Source organism: Erpetoichthys calabaricus, chromosome 15 (genome assembly GCF_900747795.2).
Source record: "Erpetoichthys calabaricus chromosome 15, fErpCal1.3, whole genome shotgun sequence".
Taxonomy (NCBI): domain Eukaryota; kingdom Metazoa; phylum Chordata; class Cladistia; order Polypteriformes; family Polypteridae; genus Erpetoichthys; species Erpetoichthys calabaricus.
The window spans coordinates 88,505,462-88,532,513 of record NC_041408.2 but is presented as its reverse complement, the minus strand read 5'-3'; the positions used below and the strand labels follow the sequence as shown (position 1 = coordinate 88,532,513).

The window sequence follows — 27,052 nt, the reverse complement described above, 5'->3', positions numbered from 1 at the left end:
CCCTTCAACAGCACACAAAGACCCCAATATGGCTACCCATAGAAATAACAACTCCTTTGCAACTCCAGAGGTGTCCAAATGGGAATACCACCACCCAGTATACTTGGAACATATGTCAAGAGGAGGAAGACTCCCCCTGTTCTTCCATTCCTGTGGAAATCCCAACAAGAAGCACAACCAACCCAGCAGGCTCGCCAGCCCATCCATTTTCTACATCACAATATATACAAAATGTAACAAAATTAAAAAGAAAAGACACTGTGATGGCCAGGTAACCCTTTTCCTGCCATGAGCCCAGAGCTGCTAATATTCGATCCAACCTGCCATGACCCTGAATTGCATCAAGTGGATTACATGATGTGACAGTCATGAACTCAGACTTTATCCCCCACGCCTTTTACTCCTGCGGTGGGTTTTGAACACACACATGCGGCAGCACATTCACAGATCCTTTAGCAGTCATATCTGATTACTGAGAGCTGTTGTGTTTATTACTTATAGGGCTTGTCAACTGCCTTAAATTAACCTTAATATTTTAAACCCGCTACTAAAATCATTTCCCAGTAGTCACTGGCATGTCAAAGTGATGATGAGAGTATTCCAGATCTAATAAATATGTCGGAAATGGAGAATGAATTAAAGATTAGACCGTCCAAGGGTAGGAAAAATAACTGCATATGGTATTTTAATAGGCGGTGGATCTCTGCCTGAATGAATAATACGACTGAGGCTATTATAAGAAAAAGATGCGAAGCCAGCGTGCATCGTGGTGTGTGGAATGGGGGCTTCAGAAGATCACTAAGCAGGGTCCATTGTGTGCCATAGATAGATAGACAGACAGACAGACAGACAGACAGACAGACAGACAGACAGACAGAGTACTATATGATTGATAGACAGATAGACAGTGTAGTTGGCAAGATTAGATGACAGATAGACAGATAGATAGACAGATGTGAAAGGCACTATATGATTGATAGACAGATAAATAGCGTAGTTGGCAGGATTAGATGATAGATAGATAGATAGATAGATAGATAGATAGATAGATAGATAGATAGATAGATAGATAGATAGATAGATAGATAGATGTGAAAGGCACTATATGATTGATAGACAGACAGCGTAATTGGCAGGATTAGATGATAGGTAGACAGATAGATAGATAGATGTGAAAGGCACTATATGATTGATAGACAGACAGCGTAATTGGCAGGATTAGATGATATCTATACAGAGAGACAGCGTAGTTGGCAGGATTAGATGATAGGTAGACAGATAGATAGATGTGAAAGGCACTATATGATTGATAGACAGACAGCGTAATTGGCAGGATTAGATGATAGATATACAGAGAGACAGCGTAGTTGGCAGGATTAGATGATAGGTAGACAGATAGATAGATAGATGTGAAAGGCACTATATGATTAATAGACAGATAGCGTAGTTGGCAGGATTAGATGATAGATAGATAGACAGAGAGTGAAAAGTACTATATGATTGATAGACAGCATAATTGGCAGGATTAGATGATAGATAGACAGATAAATAGATGTGAACGTCACCAACGTGCACCGTGTACGTTAAAAGATTTCTGTATTTACGGTGTGTTTGTCTGCTTTCCTATTACTTATGGATTTAATTGCCTAAGCACATCCTTTTGCATGAATTTCCATATTTTTTATGATAAACAGTATAAGCCGCTTCAATAAACGAATTCATTTTCCAAATTAGCAACAATTAAACTGCAGCTCTGCCTAATAGTGTTTGGGTGCAGTTAATGATTTCTCCTATGAGTGGATGTGTTTAATTTCTCATATTAAAAACACTCTCTCTTTGATTTCAATATGGAATATTTTCAAATGAAAGGACACATTTTTGCCAGTTTTTTTTTTTCTTATTTACTATAAATTTAGTTAACCTGGGAAAACTGAAGGGTGGCATGGGGGCACGAGGCTCACACATCCAACTGAAATCACACAGAATGTGCACAACCTGGACGCATTCTACTCAGCTGGAAAAATCCCAACCTGCCCGTCGCAATCACCATGAGAATCTTTTTGTTGTGATTTCAGAACAAATTTTTTCCAAAGGAAATTCCCAAAGGACATTTTTACTTCCAATGGTTGATCTCTGATGGCTCACGAAACTTAAAAGAGATTCTCATTTATGTTTCATTTTAGAATCAAGTTTATCACAGATCCCAGAATTCCTTACGAGAAACAGGTTTAGACATAGTGGAGACACGAGTCAAAGTTGAGAATTTGTTTTGAAAAGCAGGGTATATTTTTTGAAATCTTTTCCTAATCTCTCTTAAGACTTTATATTTTTATTTATTACTAGCCCGCATAGTTGTGAAACAGGACAAACTTTAAAAATCAATATAAAAAAAAATAATAATTTGTATTGAGAAGAATTCATATTGATAGCTTTCACATCCGAGGGCCTCTTGATATCCAATATTTTTGGTTTTGCTATCAGGGGCGAGAATGTAGCTGTGATCTCCTTGCCAAAAATGCAAAAAAGTTGGCAAGATATCTCTGGCCAAGTGGAAGGTCGGTACGCGTCAAACGTTGGCACCGTAACTGATGGTGTTCAGCTCTGACGGGAGAGCGTCCCCTGTGTGGGGAGAAGAGCACATGGCCGTGATATCTCTGGCAATGAGCAGCTACCCTCTAAAACACACGTAGTTCTGACCTCTCTCTCAATAATGTCACTCTTTAATAATCTCTTTAACAATCTCCGCCAGCTAAGCGGAGACAAGGTGCACTCATACATATGGCAAGAGGTACAGCGACTCGAATGGAGGCTGGCGCGTGAGTGAGTGAGGAGGGCCCTGCCAGCTCCCTACTCCGGAGGTCTCGCCTCCCAATCCAATCAGCAAGCCGCCTCTCTCTTGGATTCAGGCAAATAAATCGGTGCCACATCCGAAATACGATACTTAGAAGATGCCCCATTAAGGCAACTGACCCTACCCCTTCCACTTTTGGGGGTTTGGGGTGGTCATCTTATATATAAAGATTTAAACGTGGAAGTGTGTGTGTGTGTCTGTCTGTCCAGCCTGGAAATGACAGGCGGATTCGGGGTACGGGCTCCACCTCCGAGGATATGCAAGCGAGGCCAGCACGTCGGCAAAACAAAACCTCCAAAGAGAGAGTCACTTGCTTAGCCACTAATACAGAAGCGAGGCGAGCACATCGGCAAAACGGTGTCCCTTTTACTTTTCCTCCTGCCACTAACGTACAAGCAATGTGAGCACGTCGGCAAAATGAAACCTCCGAAGAAAGACAAAGTCGCTTAGCCACTAATACAGGAGTGAGGTGAGCACGTTGGCAAAATGAAACCTCCAAGGAGAGAGACGCCCAGAGACGTTCCTTTCAATTCCCTGACATATCTACATTCTCCTCACAGGTGGCCCAGTGGTAGTGCTGCTGCTTTGCAGTAAGGAGACTGTGGAAGATTGTAGGTTCGCTTCCCAGTTCCTCCCTGTGTGGATAGCGCTTTGAGTACTGAGAAAAGCGCTATATAAATGTAATGAATTATTATTATTATTTCAGATTGTTTTTCTAATGATTTCAATAGTTTCTAGGACAGCATGGGCTTACACTTCTTCTTCTTCTTTTGGCTACTCCCGTTAGGGGTCTCCACAGCGGATCATCTTCTTCCATATCTTTCTGTCCTCATCATCTTGTTCTGTTACACCACACCACATCCATAAACCTTCTCTTAGGCCTTCCTCTGTTCCCCTTGCCTGGCAGCTCTATCCTTAGCACCAGTGGCGGCTGCTAGCTTTTGAAACAGGGGAAGCTCATATTAGGCCTTCATCATAAAATTCATTATGTTATTTGTACGTAAATTCTGCCCTCCGTTCCTTTTGCAGAAAATGGTCTGTGACCCTGTTGTACCAATTGGCCGTCTTTTCCAGGGACTTAACCAGTTTCCTCTCAATGGCCAGGAGAGCAAGGTTGCTCAAACGATCTTGGTCCATCGTGTTGCGGGTGTATGAATTGACCTGTTTTAAACAGGAGAAGCTCCTCTCTACACCTGCTGATTGTTGCCACTAACGACAACAGCTTGTATAGCTGAGGCATTGCACTATCCAACTCCATGTCTTTAAAAAACACCAAGAAATCACACAGCTTACCCCTGCTCCCCTGTAAGTCATGATCTGAATATAGTACTTGAAGTTCAGATCTCAGTCTCCCCGAGTCAAAGAAATGGCCATAACTTTTCAGCACACTCTCAAATGCTGTCAATCAAAAAAGGGGTTCCACCCTTTAAACAGCTCCTCCAATCATCATGCAGCAGCCCAGCGTCCTGGCCCGCCCACTGGTCCATTCACTCCCAGAGAAGCTGAGCTTCCCTGGAAGTGACGATTTTGGTGCATTTATCCAATTACCGTCCAGCTTTTCTGCAGTGAAAAAAGCTCCTCTGTGCTTGCCCATAGAGCTCCAGTGAAGCTGGGCTTCAGGAAGGTTTAACGCGCTGTGCTGCACGGAAATGTATGACAAGAAAATCACGTCAAACAATCTACAATAAATACCTGATTCTGAACAAGCTAGTCATGAAGCTGAACGCGTTCTAGCGCACTTTTATTAAAACCAATATAGATACAACACTGCATATATGAGCATTTATTTTCTGACATAGTAGAGGAAGCAGAGCTTCACTTGTAGTCTTAGAGCAGTCGCCACTGCTTAGCACCCTTCTCCCAATATACCCAGTATCTCTCCTCTGCACATGTCTACACCAACGCAGTCTTGCCTCTCTGACTTTGCCTCCAAACTTGAGCTGACCCTCTAATGTCCTCATTTCCAATCCTGTCCATCCTCGTCACACCCAATGCAAATCTTAACATCTTTAACTCTGCCAGCTCCAGCTTTGTCTCCTGTGCCAGCGTCTCCAGCCCATATAATATAGCTGGTCTCACTGCCGTCCTGTGGACCTTCCCTTTCAGTCTTGCTGATACCCATCTGTCACAAATCACTCCTGACACTCTTCTCCACCCACTACACCCTGCCTGCACTCTCTTCTTCACCTCTCTTCCACACTCCCCATTACTCCATACTGTATTTAAACTCAACCACCTTCGCCAACTCTACTCCCCTCATCCTCACCATTCCACTGACCTCCCTCTCATTCACACACATGTATTCTGTCTTGGTGGTCTTACTGACCTTCATTCCTGTCCTCTCTAGAGCAGATATTCACCATTCAAATCACTCCTGACACTCTTCTCCACCCAATCCTCCCTGCCTGCACTCTCTTCTTCACTTCTCTTCCACAATCCCCATTACTCCATACTGTATTTAAACTCATCCACCTTCACCAACTCTACTCCCCTCATCCTCACCATTCCACTGACCTCCTTCTCATTCACACACATGTATTCCGTCTTGGTGGTCTTACTGACCTTCATTCCTCTCCTCTCTAGAGCAGATCTCCACCTCTCCATGGTCTCCTCAACCTTCTCCCTATTCTCACTACAGATCACAATGTCCTCAGAAAACATCACAGTCCACGGGGACTCCTGTCTAATCTCATCTGTCAACCTGTCCATCACCACTGCAAATAAGAAAGGACTCAGAGCCGATCCCTGATGTAAGTGTTATATAAGAATCCGACGCCTCTGAATGTCGCTGTCCCACTTGGACCCCGGACTTAGTTGAAGACGGAGCTCCACCATTGTGACTCGCCAACTTTTACTTAGAAAAGCCAAGCAGGCTGTATCTGTCGTTTTTTTGCGCCCTCGCGTGCCTGTTCTGTTGTGTTTACTGTTTGCCATTATAATTAAAAGGGGTCCTGGTCGGCACCCCAACACTTCATAGAGCTACCTTTATCGTTTTTGGTGTGAGGCCAGCAGGCCCGGTCTTAGGTATTATGGGGCCCTAGGCGAAGCTCTGTGAAATGCGTGAAAATTAGACCAAGGAGTCGATCCGGGGCCCTAGGCGGTCGCCTACTTCGCCTATGCCTAAGGCCGGTCCTGATTGGGACAAATAATGCTGTAGTATATTTAAGTATATATGACAATTGCTCACTCGGACAATTTGTTTTGGGGGCCCCCAAGAAGGCGGGGGCCCTAAGCTATAGCTTGTGTAGCTTATACGTAAATCCTGCACTGGAGGTCAGTATGTGGGAGAGGTAGACTTCAAGTGGGTATAAATTAGTGGCAGCACCGGCTATCTGCAGGAGAATAAAGCGTCACAAATCCTATAACGAAGTTGGCTTTAAATGAAGAGTACGTATGAAATAAAAAAAAAATATAAATAAAAATAAAATCAATAACAGTCATTCAAGCCACAAAAGAGGGACGTCTTAAATGAGAATTGTTCCCCTAACGACGAGGAGAAGTGCCGTAGGCCTTGTTATCGTAGGGTGTCATAGCGTTAAGAGCGAAAGCTCCAAATAATACACTTCAGCCAATTTATTATTACCGTTATTGAGAAGCCACAAATTACTCACGACATGCATAACCATGCCAAGATTAAGCTCCAGCTTTACAGCTCTATTGATTTTTGCAAAGATGGAAAGATAGCGGACATAAGAATACCACAGCAATCAATCACAAAACTGGGAGGCTAATCAGGACTTGTGAGGGGGACGAGAATGGATCGCTCCGAGGCACGCACTCCAAATGATAATATCTCACTCGGCTGACTTCAGCTTTAAAGAAGGTGTCATGGCTTTTATACACATTCAGGGAGTAAAGTCTATTATGTTCAAAATGGGAAAAGGCCAGTTGACACCTTGGGGCATTTCTTTAAATCCCAGGACTGCATTTAGGTTTATTCTAAAAGTTCCTGTAGTATGAGGCGATGCATCACATGATGTTTATTGCCTGTCGTGAGGAGGGAATTGAGTGCGTTCTTCACCGATTCTACCCGCTTTATTTTTCCACCCCTGTATGGTGCAATATTTAAGATAATATAAAATGGAAAGCTAGTGCCATCTACAAGTCAAAGAATACAAACACAGGGCAAACGTGACAGGTCAGGTCAGGGAGCAGGCACTGGTATGGCGTGTTGCTGAACAGACCACACGACGATACAGCTCGGGATCCTGAGCAGGACCTCATTTACCAACTAATCGAGCCTTACACAATGACCTTGAGGGAGTTTATTTTAACTTGATAATTTTATTTGCTCTTTTACATGTCTGAGGGCCATTCCTGATGACAAATCAGATACTCAGATAGGGAAATACCAGCTAAGTGGTGCGCGTGAGCAAGACTTTTAATACAGATTTTACCGCTCCGTTCGAAAATTTTGTGCTTAAGAAATATGAATTGCAATTAGCCCTCCACATCCAACAACTAACAATAGGACATCAAGTGGTGCGATTTTTGCATCGCTTAAGGTGGACTCTACTGTCAATGAGAGCAATTTCAGCCATCACAAGCCCACTTGGGCTCGATTGTTAAGGGCATGATTTGGGAAAATGGTATTGAAAAAACACAGCCAGTGTGTGCTCTAATAATAAATACACTGTCACACACACATACAAGCTTTGGGATGGAATCTGTGAAAGTGTCATGTCAAGGCTGGAGAAGAACCCTTGAACCCAGGATACTGACAGTCATGAAACCAAGGATGGACAGGGCAACGATGGCACATAGCAATGGAGGTGGGTGTATTTTGTGCTTTTTTCCACAAAAACAGTGTTTAAAATAAAGTGTAATTTCTTCAACAGGCAGACAGACAGATGAAAGGCACTATAAGATTGAGCAACTCATGTCATGGTACAGTGCGGGCCGCTGACGCACGTATGGCAGTCGAAGCGGCCCACCAATGGCAGTGAGTTTGACATGCCTGTTGTACAGGATATGCAGTTAATGATGGTAATCGATATTCATTCAATATTTATGTTATGTTCTGAAGAAAACCTCTTGAAGGTGTCGTCCATTTCTCCGTACACATTCTGACAGCCTGCATTGCTTGACTTAACACGTCAAGAGGAACGACAGCGATTTCCTCTTCAATCATCCTTTTTGGTTCAGCAATGGTTCCAGGACATGTGCGGTACACTTGGCTTTTAAGATGTCCCCACAGAAAAAAAAAAATCACAAACAGTGAGATCTGGGGACCTCAGAGGCCATGGAATGTCACCGTGGCGTGACAATTGTCGAATAGCTGCCATCGATTGTCGGGCAGTATGTAAAGTGGCTGTGAACCACAGGTTTTCGACATTCAGATGTGCGAAGTTTTGCAGCCTCCGCACAAAAAAATGTTTCAAGCATAGCAACATACCGATCGGGTGTAACTGTGGTGGCAGTGCCCTCCTCATTTTCAAAAAAGTAAGGGCTGACGACACCATATGATGGCACAGCACACCATACTGTAACCTTGGTGTTGTGTAATGGACGCGGGTGAAATTCAAAAGGATTTTCCCGTGTCCAGTAACGGAAATTCTGTTTGTTAACATGTACGTTAAGGTGACAATATGCTTTCGTCCGACATCCACAAATAGTTAACGAAATTGGCGTCCTCGTTTACTTTAGCCAACAATTGTTCACAAAACTGTTGACGCAACACGTGCTCATTGGGTTTGAGTCCCTGCACAATCTGTAATTTGTAGGGGTGAACATTCAACTCATGCAGTGTTCTTTGCACGCTTTGTTGCTCCAACTGTAGCGATGATGCGTGTTGTTGAACAGAGCGGCGAGGGCTCCTCATGATGGCAGCTCGGACAGCCTCAATATTCCCTGGTGTGCAGGCCCATTTGAACACCTCCTGGGGACTTCTTTTCTAAGACTGAACCCATTTCTTCGAAATTACACACCCATGATGGACTCACATGAGCAGATGGGACATGATCATGACGTCCTAAGTGGTAATGATGCCGAAATTCGCTTTGTGCAGCAGTCACACTATCACCATTCTCATAAAAGGCTTTCACAACGAACGCTTTTTCACACACGTGCACATGGGAGGCAGCTAAAGGGCTGGAACGAGAGTAATTCCACGTCAGACCAGGGGGTGGCAGAGTGCACGGACTCTTTTTCTCACTTTTCTGCAAACTGTTCAAAGTAAATTCCGCCTGACCCTGATGACACTACTTCCGGTTCCGACCCCTTTGATGACATCACTTCCGGTTCCGGGCCCTTTGAAGACGTCACTTCCAGTTCCAAGCCTATGGATGAGGACCCTTCCAGTTCTGGCCCCTTACACATCACTTCTTATACTGGCCTTTATAGCCACCATCTTTCCTCTATCCCCTCAGTTCTGTTTTGGACTCTGATCGGTACACATCTGTACAACATATTATCCTATTTTGCAGCCAGGATATACAGTCATATGAAAAAGTTTGGGAACCCCTCTTAAATCTTTGGATTTTTGTTTCTCATTGGCTGAGCTTTCAAAGTAGATAGATAGATAGATAGATAGATAGATAGATAGATAGATAGATAGATAGATAGATAGATAGATAGATAGATAGATAGATAGATAGATAGATAGATAGATAGATAGATAGATAGATAGATAGATACTTTATTAATCCCAATGGGAAATTCATAATATAAAGTAGCAACTTCCTTTTAATAGATGACATGTCTTATGGACACAGTAGGATTTCGGCAGTGACATTAAGTTTTTTGGATTAACAGAAAATATGCAATATGCATCATAACAAAATTAGACAGGTGCATAAATGTGGGCACCCCAACAGAGATATGACATCAATACTTAGTTGAGCCTCCTTTTGTCCTCTAGACGCTGTCCTCCTATAGCCTCTGATGAGTGTCTGATTCTGGATGGAGGTATTGTTGACCATTCTTCATACAAAATCTCTCCAGTTCAGTTCAATTTGATGGACAGCCTGCTTCAAATCATCCCATAGATTTTCGATGATATTCAAGTCAGGGGACTGTGACGGCCATTCCAGAACATTGTACTTCTCCCTCTGCATGAATGCCTTTGTAGATTTCCAACTGTGTTTTGGCTCATTGTCTTGTTGGAATATCCAACCCCTGCGTAACTTCAACTTTGTGACTGATGCTTGAACATTATCCTGAAGAATTTGTTGATATTGGGTTGAATTCATCCGACCATCGACTTTAACAAGAGCCCCAGTCCCTGAACTAGCCACACAGCCCCACAGCATGATGGAACCTCCACCAAATGTGACAGTAGGTAGCAGGTGTTTTTCTTGGAATGTGGTGTTCTTCTTCTGCCATGCAAAGCACTTTTTGTTCTGAACAAATAACTCCATTTGTGTCTCATCAGTCCAAAGCACTTTGTTCCAAAATGAATCTGGCTCGACTAAATGAGCATTGGCATACAACAAGCGACTCTGTTTGTGGCGTGAGTACAGAAAGGGCTTCTTTCTCATCACCCTGCCATACAGATGTTGTTTGTGCAAATTGCTCTGAATTGTAGAACGATGTACAGATACACCATCTGCAGCAAGATGTTCTTGCAGGTCTTTGGAGGTGACCTGTGGGTTGTCTGTCACCATTCTCACAATCCTGCTCATATGCCGCTCCTGTATTTTTCTTGGCCTGCCAGACCTGCTGGGTTTAACAGCAACTGTGCCTGTGGCCTTCCATTTCCTGATTCCATTCCTTACAGTTACAGAAACTGACAGTTTAAACCTCTCAGATGGCTTTTTGTAGCCTTCCCCTAAACCAGGAGACTCAACAATCTTTGTTTTCAGACCTTTGGAGAGTTGCTTTGATGATCCCATGCTGTCACTCTTCAGAGGAGAGTCAAAGGGAAGGAAGCACAACTTGTAATTGACCACCTTAAATCCCTTTATATCTCAGGATTGGACACACCTGTCTATGAAGTTCAAGGCTTAATGAGCTCATCACACCAAGTAATCAGCATTGAGCAGTGACAGGCATTCAAATCAGCACAATGACAAGGGGACCCACATTTGTGCACAGCCAGTTTTTCACATTTGATTTCATTTCATACAACTAAATACTGCGTCACTAAAAATCTTTGTTCGGAAAACACCGCAGTACTCAGATGTTCCAAGGAAATGAAAGACATACCACTGTTATCTTTATTGTTGAAAGGAGAGTCAATTATTATGCAGGCTGAGAGGGGGTCCCAAACATTTCATATGACTGTAATACATGGGTGGCCGCCCCAAACCTTTTATTGGACTCTTTGTCAATTATTGTGACAGCTCGTTGTGTGCCACTCCACTGCTCCATTATAACAAATGCCAAGGGGTTCTAAACGAGGTCCTATTGGTCACAAACAACTACTAATGCCCCAGGGTCGCCAACACTTAAGTCCAAAATTTCCCATTTTCTTGCACCACTCAGTATATCAATCTTTTCAAACCAGTTTTGATTCTTTTGGCCGCAGTTGTACCTAATGTCTCCATTTTTTTTGTCTAAAGCGTTTTCTCTTAAGGAATTCGAAGAGAAACATCTGAGACAAAGTTGATTCTTACATGAAACACAAATGAGAACCTCATCCAATTTCTGTGATCCATCATAGATCAACCTTTAAGAAGTAAACTTTTCCAGTGGGTCTCCCTCCCCGGAAAGGCAACTGGACCAGTGAATGGAGGGAAGAAGCAGGTCTACAGTTCAAAAGCTTGATTTCACGTGAATGTATTTCCTCTGCGTATGCCACTGAAATCTTCCAGAATGAATCAGTTTAACAATATTTTAGCAAAAAATGCATGCGTTTTTACCATTGTGATTGCATTCCTGGATGACTTGATGTGTGGATTATATCACGAGTAACGTGAGGTTTATTCTTACGCGTTTTTCAATTGTCTGCTGTTGTTCTGCAATGGTCTCCGCAGACACCCATTTTAATCAGACACACATTCTAATAACATAAGATTAACAAATATTGCCAGCCATCACTACAAACGTATAAAAAATAGCATACAGTGGAACCTCGGGTCACGAACTTCTCGGACCACGTACAAATCGGGTTACGACCAAAAAGTTTGCCAAACTTTTGCATCTGTTCACGACCACACACTCGGGTGACGTACAAGCCATTTTCCCTTCCTGTTTGTATGCGCTGAGGATTTCCGCACGTGTTCAGTCTCTCCCTGTACATTGTTCTTGGTCAGACGTGCGTTCATTCACTGTGAACTCTTTGTGCTCTATTTCGTGTGCTTTTGCATTAATTTTGCAATTAACCATGGCCTCTAAGCAAGTGAAGAGTAGTGGTGTTGGTGAGAAGAAAGGTTCGAAGAAAATTGAAATCAAATTAAAGAAAGAAATTATTGAAAAGTATGAGCGTGGCATTCGTGTTACTGATCTTGCCGCCGAGTAGATTTTGACTATCTATCTATCTATCTATCTATTCTAAAGCAGAAAGAGGCCATTAAAGCAGCTAATGTTGCAGAAGGAGTTACAGTGTTAACCAAGCAGAGGCCTCAAATGCTGGAAGAGGTGGAAAAACTGTTGCTAGTGCGGTTGAACGAGAAGCAACTTGCAGGGGATAGCGTTTTAATATCGTTCATTGCATCAACCTCATCGAAGACATCACATACCGGACCTTGAACTCGGCCTGGAAGAAACTTTGGCCTGAATGCGTTCCTGAACAGGATTTAGAAAGATCTGAGCCTCCTGTTGTGGATGAGATTGTGTCCATGGGCAAGAGCATGGGGTCTTGAAGTGGACAATGAGGACATCGAGGAGCTGGTCCTGGATCACAAGGAGGAGCTAACGACGGAGGAACTCGCTGAATTCCAGCAGGAGCAGCATAGGCTACTCACCGAGGAACAGTCCTCAGGGGAAGAAGAGGAAAGGGCGGTTATAAAAAGTGATGCAATAAAAGCCGTCATGGAATAATGGAACGACTGCCAGGATTTTTTTGAGAAGAACCACCCTGACAAAGCGGTTGCGAACAGAGTGATAAACATGATGAACGACCATGTCGTCTCACTTTTCCGAAAAAGTTTAATACGTAGGAAAAGGCAAGTCATATTAGACTGCTGTTTTGCGAAGTCTGATCCACCAGCTAAATAGCTAAAAACACCAGAAACCCAAGAAATCACAAGAGAGAAAACACCTGAAGGAGGCCATCCCTCCATCACGCAGGGGGACTCTCCCTCAAAACTGTAACCTCCTCTCCACCCAGCCAGAACTCGACTCATGCAAGGTTAGTTTTCTTGGTTGTTTATGGTTAGTTTTTGTATAAATTAAGGATTTTTCAAATTTTCATTTTTTTCCCTGTGCTTACAACTCATTAAAAAAAGTATTTACAGCGAGCAGTTCGTAAGGCTGTAGCGTGAACTCTTGCAATGTTAATTCAAGGTTTTCACAGTGTTTTTCAATATTCTTACATTTAGTTTACTATTACACTGTGCATTCTATGGTAAAATTAACTATTTTTGTGCTTAAAAATCTTAAAAAAATATATATTTACATACAGTTCGTACAGTCCAGAACGGATTAATTGTACTTACATACAATCCTATGGGGGAATTAGTTCGGGTTATGACCAAATTGGGTTGCGACCAGAGTTTTGGAACGAATTATGGTCGTGACCCAAGGTTCCACTGTAATTGGGTGGAGTGTTTCTTTAAAGACTGTCACCTTGCTGGAAGACATTCTCTTCTGCTTCCTTTTCCTCACACTGAGCTCCAACAACTCAAAACCTAAACTTGAATTTTAAAAAAGCTTCAATCCCCAGCCCCATAAGACCAGGATGGATATACACCTCATTCCATCTCTTCTTTTTACTTCAATAAAAGCAAAACCATGTAAGCAATAAAAATTAATTTAAATTCTGCTCATCTTCCATGCCCACATCTTCCCTCGATGTTGCCAACACCCCATCTCAGCCGTGAGACACTACACTGGCTCGTTGCTCCTGCCTTACATACTTGCACACATTGAGATTTGTAATTTGTAATCTTGATGTGGCTCAATAAAATTGGGCGCATTAGAAAATCAAGAGAACCTTAAGGAACATGAGACAATGGAAAAAAATCAAAAACTGAGGTGCCAACCTGAAAACTGGAGATTTGGCTAAGGGCACTGTCATGATGGCACACCAAAAATGACAGAACCACACTGCCACCTTCTGGTCAACAGGTATCACATCCCCCAGGTATTACAAACTCATAGATTTCCCCATCAGCCATATTTCCAAAGGGAACCTGCTCATCAATTTAGCTTAGAGGCAAGAATGTGCTGACTTCCAAGGGGGGGGACCTCCCCTTTGATGATTTTACTTACAATTGTGAGAACACTGATCTACGGGGGGAGGGGGGGGTGGGCAATTCCCACTCCTCAATTCCACATGCAGTTGCAAGTTCACAGATCACCAAGGGCACTTAACAATGTACCCTTGAGTGGACCCCACTGTATGTGATGACTGGCCCGTTTGTAACGTCAGTCAGTCATTTTTGTAACCTGTTAAGTCCTGAACAGGGTCATAGGGGGTGCTGGAGCCTATCTCAGCTAGCAAAGGGCACAAGGCAGGAACAAACCCTGGACGGAGTGAACACACACACAACCCAAACCACACACTTGGGCTCATTTATTATCTTCAGTCCACCTAACCTGCATGTCTTTGGTCAGTAGGAGGAAGTCCACGCAGACACGAAAACTCCACACAGGGTGGACCCAAGATGTGAACTCTGGTCTCCTTACTGCGTGGCAGGGCACCGTGCTGGCCTGTGTAAAACACAGTATTCCAGCACTGGAAAAAGTCCAGTGAAGAGTGTTAGTTTTGAACCTCCAGGACTCTGAACTGTGAATTTCCCCTTGGGATTAATAAAGTATCTATCTATCTATCTATCTATCTATCTATCTATCTATCTATCTATCTATCTAGCATATAGTGTCTTTCATATCTATCTATCTATCTATCTAGCATATAGTGCCTTTCATATCTATCTATCTATCTAGCATATACTGCCTTTCATATCTATCTATCTATCTAGCATATAGTGCCTTTCATATCTATCTATCTATTTATCTAGCATATAGTGCCTTTCATATCTATCTATCTATCTAGCATATAGTGCCTTTCATATCTATCTATCTAGCATATAGTGCCTTTCATATCTATCTATCTATCTATCATATAGTGCCTTTCATATCTATCTATCTATCTATCTATCTATCTAGCATATAGTGCCTTTCATATCTATCTATCTATCTAGCATATAGTGCCTTTCATATCTATCTATCTATCTATCTAGCATATAGTGCCTTTCATATCTATCTATCTATCTATCTAGCATATAGTGCCTTTCATATCTATCTATCTATCTATCTATCTATCTAGCATATACTGCCTTTCATATCTATCTATCTATCTAGCATATAGTGCCTTTCATATCTATCTATCTAGCGTCACGGATGAGCGGGGGCACTGCCCGGTCGGGATGCCTGGACAGTCCCCGAGTTGGACAATACTTCTCCTTGGCCACGAGAGGGCAGCCGCCCGGGCCTAATTGGGGGCCACAGGAATGGAGCCAGGACACTCACCACTGTGAGAAGACGTGACCACCGCCAAGGGGCGCCCGGACAGTTAGGGAGTCCTGGATGGCAGCACTTCCGCCACACCAGGAAGTGCTGCCGGAAGTAATCCCAAGGGCACCCGGTGTACTTCCAGGTGCTCTCCTGACACTTCCGCCACACCAGGAAGGGATGTCATGGGGAGCACCTGGGGCTCATCCGGGTCGTAATAAAAGGGGCCGCCTCCCTCCACTAGGGGAGCCAGAGTTGGGAGGAAGACGACGAAGCTTGTGAGGAGGACGAGAGGAGGTCGAAGGTGAAAGAGAAGAAGAAGAAGAGACAGAAAAGAAGAAGAGAGAAAGAGAGAGAAGGTTGAAGGTGAGAAGAGAAGACAAGAGAAAGAGAAGAAGAAAGGGTTGGTGAAGGAAGGCATTGTGGTGCTGTAGGAAAATAAAGAAGTGTGTTTTGGACATTCTGGTGTCTGTCTGTCTGTGTCTGGGGGTATGCTTTCCACACTATCTATCTTCCTAGTTTTGGCCTTTGTGTCAAACTAAGTAACTGGGCAAGAAGGGCCTTCCTTAGTCAGGAAGGTGAAGGAGAATCCAACGGTTATTCTTAAAGAGCTTCAGAAGTTCCCAGCTGAGATGGGAGAACCTGTTGGAAGGATGGCCATGTTGGCAGCACGCCATCAATGAGGTGTTTATGGTAGAGCGGCCAGATGGAAGCCACTCTTGAGTAAAAGGCATACGAGAGCCTGCCTGGAGTTGGTCCAGCGACAGTTTAAGAACCCTGACGGCATTAAGAAAAAGATTCCATGGTCTGATAAGACAACAGCTCAACTCTTTGAGGCAGAACATCCAGCAGTGGAGGCACTGCTCATCACCTGCCTAATACCATCCCCATGGTGATGCATGGTGGTGGTGGCGGCATCACACTATGGGGGCGCAGGGACAGGACGACTGGTCAGAACTGAGAGAGAGGGGTGAATGAAGCCAAATACAGAGAGGTCCTGCTTTCAGACTCAGCGCAGCAAGGACAAGAAGCATACAGTCAGGACAACGCTGGAGTGGCATTGGCACAAGTGTCTGAGGGTCCTTGAGTGGTCCAGCCAAAGCCCTGAAGATGGCAGTTCACAGACTAATGGAGCTAGAGAGGACCTGCCAGGAACAATGGGAGGAACTGCCCATAACAACAGGCGTGCAAAGCTCATAGAGACGTGCTGCCAAAGGGGCTTCTACAAAGTGCTGCATGAAGGTTTCGGAGCACTTCTAGGAATGAGAGATTTCAGTTTTTGATTTTTAATAAATTTTCAAGCCTTTCCGTAAATGTTTTTTATTGAACTTTGTCATTATGGGTTACTCGGTGCAGATTGCAAATCAAATCTACAACACAATAAAGTGCGCAGAAAGTGAGGGGGTCTGAAGACTTCCTGAATCTTCCGCATTTCATCCAGAGACAACAGAGACAGCCAAGTGCATTTTTATTTATTAATCTAAAAACGGGGCCACCCATCCATTGCATTTGCTGAGGGTTCCATAGACACAAAGCTACCCACAGGGGTGGCAGACATTTTTTCACATGCCAGGGTTGCCCAGCTGTCAGATATGAGCATTCCTGACCTCGCTCATTACATCTCCTTGATGTCTAAAAACACTCTAAATGGCTCATCTTGATCCTCAGAGGTCCTACCTGGTTGCCAAGAGCCAAAAAGACCACCGTTGTATCTGCTCTTCTATCAGACAGACAAGCATTTTGCTTTAGGGAAACATAAAAAATAAAACTCCATGGCTTGTTTTTATCATTTAGAGTTTCATAGCTTATCTAGTGATTGTTTCAGCCAGACTGGACGGCCCAATGTCTGCCCATGTCCTGCCAGGGACCACCGTCATTTCCAAATAATTCTGGTCTTGCATGTTTAAGTGTTGCGGGTGTAAGACACCACACTTCCCTCGGCCAGTGAGTTTAGCAAATGGATGGCCAGAAATCTGATCGCCTTTCCATGGCCACCCAAGTGACCTCAACGGCACGGACTAATAAAACTTGAGATAAACAGCAAGAAAATGTAATAACCAATTGATGGACAAATCAAGAAGGAGATTCCAGAGGAAAGACAGACCACCATTAATGAATACAGCTTCGGATATTCTCACTGCCCTTTCCTCCAGTCCCACCTCTACATCTCCACAAAACACCTTTAGGATCAGACCACGCCAAGTACAAGTAGACTCCACCAAGATTTAAACAAAAGCAGGGCTAAGCGATTCATGTACCGGCTGATCGAAGAAGAAGAAGAAGAGCACCGCCATGCAAGGTCAGGAAGACCATTCAATAAGAAGTACAGTTCTTTACCTTGGCTTTATCCCTCATTGATCCTTTTCCCAAAATGGACATTTTTGCTCCTGTATCTTCTTGTAGTCTCTTGAGTGAGTTCCCTCGGGGTCCGAGCAGCTTCCCCACAAAATTAAACTGCAAAATATAAAGCATATTTATAATGTTAGGAAAAAGAAAGAAACACAAGTAAAATATAAAATCACCCATACAGACAAGAGAAGCAAGAGAGACAGAAAAAGCACTGAGGTAGAGAGACGGATCGTCAGATATGAACGGCACTGCCAATCCATCCATCTTCCTAATCTAGGGCTGGGTGGCAGGAGCCCATCACAGCAACCATAAGGCAAAAGGCAAGAACAACACCTGGACAGGGTTACTTATCTATCACAGGGTGAGCACAAACTCACACACATCTGAGACCACTACAGCAACGTCAACCCACACAGACACAGGGAGAACACGCAACAAGGTCTACAGAGGGAACGACTGGCAGGTGAGCCCAGAGGTCTTTACTGTCAGGCACCAGTGCTAGCACTGCACCACCATGTGACAATGTCACTATATGATAGACAGATAGGCAAAGTGGTTAATAGCTCAGACTTCAAACCCTGAGTTTCTTGGGATAAATCTCACTACTGACACTGTGTGATTAGGAGCAGGTCACTTTGTTTGCATGTGCTCCATTTGGAAAAACAAAAGAAATGTAACTAAACATATCTCAAATGTAAGTCGCCTCGGATAAAAATTTCATACAAAAAAGAAATCTTAATGACAGACTGATTTGAAAGGCACTATATGATGGATAGACAGATTTTAGTATAGTAGGAAGGATTAGATAGATAGATAGATAGATAGATAGATAGATAGATAGATAGATAGATAGATAGATATGAAAGGCACTATATAATAATAGATAGACAGATAGATATGAAAGGCACTATATAATAGATAGATAGATAGATAGATAGATAGATAGATAGATAGATAGATAGATAGATAGATAGATAGATAGATAGATATGAAAGGCACTATATAATAATAATAGATAGAGATAGATATCTATCTATCTATCTATCTATGAAAGGCACTATATAATAGATAGATAGATAGATAGATAGATAGATAGATAGATAGATAGATATGAAAGGCACTATATAATAATAATAGATAGATATCTATCTATCTATGAAAGTCACTATATAATAGATAGATAGATATGAAAGGCACTATATAATGATAGATAGATAGATAGATAGATAGATAGATAGATAGATAGATATGAAAGGCACTATATAATAATAGATAGACAGATAGATATGAAAGGCACTATATAATAGATAGATAGATAGATAGATAGATAGATAGATAGATAGATAGATAGATATGAAAGGCACTATATAATAATAGATAGATAGATATGAAAGGCACTATATAATAATAGATAGATAGATAGATATGAAAGGCACTATATAATAGATAGATAGATAGATAGATAGATAGATAGATAGATAGATAGATATGAAAGCACTATATAATAGATAGATAGATAGATAGATAGATAGATAGATAGATAGATAGATAGATATGAAAGCACTATATAATAGATAGATAGATAGATAGATAGATAGATAGATAGATAGATAGATAGATAGATAGATATGAAAGGCACTATATAATAATAATAGATAGATATCTATCTATCTATGAAAGTCACTATATAATAGATAGATAGATATGAAAGGCACTATATAATGATAGATAGATAGATAGATAGATAGATAGATAGATATGAAAGGCACTATATAATAATAGATAGACAGATAGATATGAAAGGCACTATATAATAGATAGATAGATAGATAGATAGATAGATAGATAGATAGATAGATAGATAGATATGAAAGGCACTATATAATAATAGATAGATAGATATGAAAGGCACTATATAATAATAGATAGATAGATAGATATGAAAGGCACTATATAATAGATAGATAGATAGATAGATAGATAGATAGATAGATAGATAGATAGATAGATAGATATGAAAGCACTATATAATAGATAGATAGATAGATAGATAGATAGATAGATAGATAGATAGATAGATAGATATGAAAGCACTATATAATAGATAGATAGATAGATAGATAGATAGATAGATAGATAGATAGATAGATAGACTAACCAGGCACTACATAATTACATCTGAACACCACTGGAGGGTCCGTATCACGCTATTATTAATTTTCAGGCCTATTAATTAATTCTTTTCCCTTTTTTGTTCTTTATTTTGCCTTATACAATTTCTTGTATTAGGAATTTGGTAGTTTTCGCATACCCCTTGGGGTCAGAGCGCAGGGTCAGCCATTGTACAGCACCCCCGGAGCAATTGAAGGTTAAGGGCCTTGCTCAAGGGCCCAGCACAGCAGTGGCCTTTTTGGCAGTGACGGGGATTCGAACCGGCAACCTTCGGGATACCAGCACAGATCCTTAGCCTCAGAGCCACCACTCCACCACTTTGACCCATTCTCTACATTTTAAACGTAATTATTTGTTAGTCCATCAATGTATTCATTTTCTAAACCTGCTTTTCCTTATTTCAAATTCATTTTAAGATCACGTTATTTTTAACTCGCTCACAGCTGCCTAGTCCTGGTCCGTGGAGCCTCTCCTGGCAGCTCTGAGCGCCATTCCATTGCAGCGCCTCGTATTTTTAATTCATTTTAACTTTCCCGTTACCTATATTGTAATGTATTGATTTATGTTTGTATTCCATTATATTATACATATTCATTTATGATATTAATTCATTTTTCCCCTTTCACTAAGGAAGAACCATTATCCATCCATCCATCCATTTTCCAACCCGCTGAATCCAAACACAGGGTCACGGGGGTCTGCTGGAGCCAATCCCAGCCAACACAGGGCACAAGGCAGGAAACAATCCTGGGCAGGGTGCCAACCCACCGCAGGACACACACAAACACACCCACACACCAAGCACACACTAGGGCCAATTTAGAATCACCAATCCACCTAACCTGCATGTCTTTGGACTGTGGGAGGAAACCGGAGCGCCCGGAGGAAACCCACGCAGACACGGGGAGAACATGCAAACTCCACGCAGGGAGGACCCGGGAAGCGAACCCGGGTCCCCAGATCACCCAACTGCGAGGCAGCAGCGCTACCCACTGCGCCACCGTGCCGCCCAAGAACCATTATGTATCTGTTTAATCTAATAATTTATTTATATTATTATTCATTCATTTCCAAATCAAATGAATGCCCCCTAAACAGGTCGATATTTTCTTCTTCTTCTTCTTGGTCTTATTTACTGCGCGCTGCTCTCTTCCGTCGTGTCTCCCTAGAAACAGCATTTGCATTAACCTACTTTATTTTTGCTCCAACTGATGGCAAAAAAGGAAGTGTTGATCTGAGCCACGAAGCCTGTCATGATGTGCTGCATGACACCACTTTGTTTTTAGCACACTGCAGTTGCCTCGCCAAACAGTTAACCCTCCAATGGCTTCCACAGATCTGAAAGAGATCTCTCTCTCCGTCTTTAAGTCGATTTAATGAGCAGCAGTGGCCCAATACATCCAATAATTTGTATTCACACCAACATCACACTGTAAGGATCAACCCGGGAAGATTTTAACAAAGTGAAAAACAAAACAGTGATGGAAGATGAAAAATGAAGTCCGATTTGGAGACTTAGGGGATTGAGCGTCAGGTTGGGGTCATTGAAAGACTGACGTGTGTGACGGTCGTTGAGTGGACATCCCTGTAAACTCTTTACAGTCAGCGAGACCACCGAGTTTCTTTTTCTTTTCTGCATGAAATACGAAAGGCAGCTTCTCTCATCGGTGTCACTGCTCGTCTGTCCATGTGAAACAACTCATTGCTTTATCTGAAATTCGGTGCACTGATTCTTCAGGTCGGTCCACTGGGGGGATTAGGATCCCGCCAAAGCAGCAGGTTTTTATTTGAAATGACCTCACAAATTAATACGGTCAACTGTCGTTATCCATGGGGGTTACATTCCTAAAAAAATTCCACGGATACAGAAACCGGTCATAGTGAAGTATTGATCTTACGGTTGCAATGGGGTTAAATTCTGGTGGGACCAGTAGGGAGGGAGAGGGGGATATACTGGTCCTCCACTCTCACCCCTTAAAGCTCGGAGATGATGATCCTTACTCAGGTTCGGAGTTGTTACGACTTTCCCTTCCTGTATCATTGACACAGACCACGAGTGACCACAGTGGGAGCAATCGGTGGAGTGGCATGTACAAGTATCAGGGTCTTAGTCAGTGCGAGCTTATGACCACCCATCTCCCCCCCTCACTTACTGGGGATTGCTCATTCATGGAGTGGAAGGCAAGGGGGCGCCATTGAGCCCCCAACCCCAGACACAACTGACACTCTCACAGTCACGCATTCATGGATGGATGTAAAAGGATGGCAAGTCCTTCCTTCTCCCTTCTCTTCACCCAACTCCTCTTCCTCTCACAAGTGTTGTAATCCGCCTCCCGACTCCGATTCCCCGAGGTAAAGGCAGAGTGGTCCTCTTTAAACCGGATCCTGGGAGTCTGAACAGAAGAACTTCTGGGTCAGGTGGAAGTTTCTAGAAGGCCTCCCTGCCTTGGAACTTGGTGGAACCCTTACTATGCAACAGGGCTGCACTATGGGACTACACTTCCCAGCATGCCTGTGGGCTGGGAAAAAAAAGGGGTAGTGACACAAGAATGCTGCCCTCCAGTGTATCGAGTCCAGGAAGGCTAACTCCTCCAGTTTCTTCATCCTTCTGGCCTCCCTCCCTGACAAGGGATCAGGTCTTGACCTGGTGGGGATGCCATCTGATGGCACTCGCAGTGGGAAAGAACAACTGAAAGCCATGGCTTACCCACACCTCTTGGTGCCAGGTAGAGGACACGTCGACCCGTGTGGCAATAGACATCTCAAAGCATCACAGAACGCGTTGGTTCACAAGTGATAAGCTTCTCAGAATTGGATTTTCTACTCCCCATGGCTACAAATACAACCCCCCTGATATTCCGTCCCTGCAGCAAGTCTGATCCTGTGGCTCGCAGCCAGGACCTTATCCGTGAATAAGTGCGAGAAGACCGTGGGTGGTGCGAAACGTAGCAGGTAAGTAAATCTGTGGCAATGGAATCTACTGGGATTTACTGGGTATCATTTCACTTCACCCCCAGCTGCATACATCCCTCCACCTTTGATGCTCTTGCATTCTGTATCTCACACTTGACGCTGCAGCCCCTGTAGTTATACCTGGACCCCTGATCATATGCATTTCTCCATCTTTATAGTTCTTTCATTCTATATCCTACACTTGATGCTCAGCAGATGGTGCTGCTCCTCTTCTCCTTCTTACCCCAGTAGCTTGCGAGTAATCGCATGACAGACAGACGGACCCTCGCATTCTATATATTATACATACAGTATTTGCATTTCTTCACTGCTCTTTCTTTCTGTGTGGCGCTCATTGTTCCAGCCCCAGTAGTTACGCCCGGACCCCCGGTTGTATGCATTTCTCTGTCTTCACTGTTCTTTCTGTATCCCGCACTTGATGCTAACCAGGTGGCGCTGCTCTTCATCTTTTAGCCTCTGTAGCTCTTGAGTAATTGCATGACAGACGGACAGACTTTAGCACTTTATATACATACGCATTTTCATTTGCTTGACACTCAGCAGATGTCTCTGCTCTTCTTTTTCTTTCCACCATGTCATTTCATTTTCCTGTCACTCTACCATACGAAACCCATGAGCAACGGTCAGCCTGCTGAGTTTAGTGCTAACTTCTAATTTCTTGAATTTTCAGAACATATCAAGTCTGAAGTTTTCAATTAACACCAAGATCAAGGTTCTGGGCCCAGGAGCTCATGAGTAAACACATGACAGATGGACTGACCTTAGCATTTTATATACATATGCATGTCTTCGTCTTTGTCAAACTCTCATTCTGCATCCCATGAGGGAAGATTAAAAGAGCTGAGCCTTAAGGAGATGAAGAGGAGACCTGACTGAGGTGTACAAAATGATGAAGGGAATTAGTCCAGTGGACTTGACACTATCAACTGCCAGACAGTGTTCAGAAGCCATAGAGAAGGATAACAGAATGTCAGGTTATATAGCGCCTTGACATGTGGATTACAAGTCCCAGGAGGTCCTGCTCAAGCTTTATAACACACTGGTGAGGCCTCATCTGGAGTCCTGTGGGCAGTTTTGGTCTCTATAAAGACATAGCAGCACTAGAGAAGGTCCAGAGAAGAGCAATAGGCTGATTCAGGGCTACAGGGGATGAGTGATGAGGGAAGATTAAAAGATCTGAGCCTTAAGGAGATGAAGAGGAGACCTGACTGAAGTGTGCAAAATGATGAAGGGAATTAGTCCAGTGGATCAAGACGGTGACTTTAAAATGAGTTCAACAAGAACACGGGGACACCGCTGGAAACTTGTTAAACAAACATTAGGAAGTGTTTCTTTACATAGAGAACTAGAGACATGTGGAATAAGTGACCAAGGAGTGTGGTGGGCAGGAGGACTTTAGGGACTTTCAGAACTCCACTTGATGTTATTTTAGAAGAATTAACTGGGATTGGACCGGTGAACTTTGTTGAGCTGAATGGCCTGTTCTCCTCCAGATTGTTCTGATGTTCCAATATAAATGTTCCTGTTATTGGGCTTTACTGTCATTCAGTGTGTGTGTCGCTCTTTCCATCTCAGTGCTCACTGTTGTGTGATTCTTGATGTTCTTGAAAAGTGGCAATGGTTACGTGCAGCTTAGAGTAATAAACTTCCTAATTATGCTCTTCTACATCATCTACTACTATACTACCTTGATTATTATTAATATTAATAATATTAATAATAACAATAATTATAAAGCATCTGCACTACAACTCCACCAGTCCATATTCATTTCTCACCCTTGGTTCAGCACACATTCCAAATCTTCACACTTTACCTGAAGTTTATGTTTCATTTATCATTTATTGCATTACTTCTGCACTTAAAACATTAATATTTAATGTGATTATCGTCAATGGTCATGTTTTTCTTTCCCCTTCCTCTATTACTTTTAATATTGAAGACTTTGCTGACGAACTCTTAAGAGACCATTTGTAATAGTGTTCCTATTTTTCTTTTTTCATTCATGACACTATACTATTCAAAGCAATAAAGGTCACTCTTGAAAATGTCATTTTTATAATCCTATTCTACCGGTCACCCAATAAAAAGTCCTTCCTTTTTGATCAATTTACTCTGGCAGTGGACAGTCTTTTAAAAATATCTAGCAGTGTTTCAAAGCTCCTAAATCACAGTAATTTGACATAAGAGTAATGTCAGCCATATACAGCTCAACTGGAAAAGACAGAGCCCAACAATTTGGAGCAACCTGAAGCACAGATGATGGAGATAATTGCTTAGAAAGCCTCCTCGTGGTGCTGATGATGGACGCCAAACAAGTGCCACAGATGACACAGACAGTTGCCTTAGATGCAAGCAAATAAAATAAAATAAAAGTCATTGATATGTCAGACCACATGAGCCCAAAATTGACTTCATAGTGTAAATTTTACCTTATAATTAAGATATTTCTTCTTTATTAAATGCATTAGTACATATTTCAATCCAAAATTGATAGATTTATGTTTCAAAGTCACAAATTTTGGCCAGCATTAATATCCTCTCAAAAGGTAAAGGCATGATAAAGACATTGATGAATATGCAGTACACAGAAGGTGTCATTTATACAGTTAAGACAGACGTGAAAGGCACTATATAACTAGATAGATAGATGAGAAAGGCAGCATATAACAGATAGATAGATAGATAGATAGATAGATAGATAGATAGATAGATAGATAGATAGATAGATAGATAGATAGAAGAAAGGCACTATATGATAGATAGATAGATAGATAGATAGATAGATAGATAGATAGATAGATAGATAGATAGATAGATAGATAGATAGATAGATAGATAGATAGATAGATAGATAGATAGATAGGAAAGGCACTATATTATAGATAGATTAGTTGGCAGGATTAGATAACACAGACAGACAGACAGACAGACAGATGTGAAAGGCGCTATATAACTCAGATAGATAGATAGATAGATAGATAGATAGATAGATAGATAGATAGATAGATAGATAGAAGAAAGGCACTATATGATAGATAGATAGATAGATAGATAGATAGATAGATAGATAGATAGATAGATAGATAGATAGATAGATAGATAGATAATGAAAGGCACTATATAATGTGTAAGTCTCAGCCCAGGAGAGGTCAGCAGGCAGTTTCTGTACGTCAGGTATTGTTGAGAAGCTTTTGTGGGGCCACCTGGTTTATGATTTGAGCACCTGGGACCCCCACTAAATCCTAACCCCCAGGTTCCATCTTGAGCCTGCCATTCTAAACCCGTTATGATGTCCGGGCACTGCGGCTCGACGAACAGACGATGTTGAAATGACCCCCACATAACATTCCTTGATGCTTTCTACATGTGGATGTTATTTGTAACAACCCCTAACTTTAATGTCCATCCTAAATGGTCTCCTAAAAGCACACCGATGTGACGGTGCTACCGCTCTTCTTGAAGATTATCATGACGTTACATACTGTATATTAATGCTTTTCAAATTCCAGTAAGACATTAGCAAACCCAGTTTACTAATTATTTCCTTTGGCAGGTCTGATTAAGGTAAGAGTCCCAAACCTGTGGCCATGGGGGTCCTTGACTGAACTTCAGAAGGCCCGCTGGGTTCTAGAGGTATATGTGGAGAAGTAAAAAAAAAAAAAAAAAAGGTGACTAAAACATCACAATAATAATACAATGTGATTTGCATTTATGATTATTTCAGCTGGTTTCCAGTATATATTTTTTTTTTATTTTGAACAGTAACAATTGCAAAAAAATGTTCAAAATAAAGCAGAGATTAAAAAAGAAAGTGGTTTTGACGCGAGCCACATGAACGAGCGCAGTGGAAGCGTCTCTGTCACTTTTGTTTGTGCTCTAACTGCTTATTAGAAGTCATTTCTATGCAAATTAATGGAGTGTGTATTGAGGGCCTGAACATCATCTGCACATTTGTGTTGTTTCTTTTATTAAAACAGAAAAGCAGGAACAAGAAAAACAAAAAAAGCATCCAACGCTTAATTCATTCTGTAATTTCAGGGAACCAAAAAAGGTCATTTCATTCAAGAATCCGCACAGCACGGCGCACGTGTGTAACCGAGGGGTCAGGAAGCAGCTCCTTATATAACTGCAAGGATTGGAGGAGAAACT

The 27,052-nt window shown here is 42.2% G+C and overlaps 1 protein-coding gene across 7 annotated transcripts in view; it reads right to left on the bottom strand.

Moving 5' to 3' along the window:
- khdrbs2 (KH domain containing, RNA binding, signal transduction associated 2) overlaps positions 1-27,052 on the bottom strand; it is a 784,395-nt gene that overhangs the window by 548,733 nt on the left and 208,610 nt on the right. For all 7 annotated transcript variants that reach the window (XR_007933519.1, XR_007933520.1, XM_051919152.1 and 4 more), the window contains exon 3: positions 17,744-17,860. Coding sequence is in view for 5 of the 7 variants with exons in the window: in XM_051919152.1 (XP_051775112.1) it covers positions 17,744-17,860 (117 nt within the window). In the remaining 2 variants the exon portion in view is untranslated. The remainder of the gene's footprint in view (positions 1-17,743; positions 17,861-27,052) is intronic.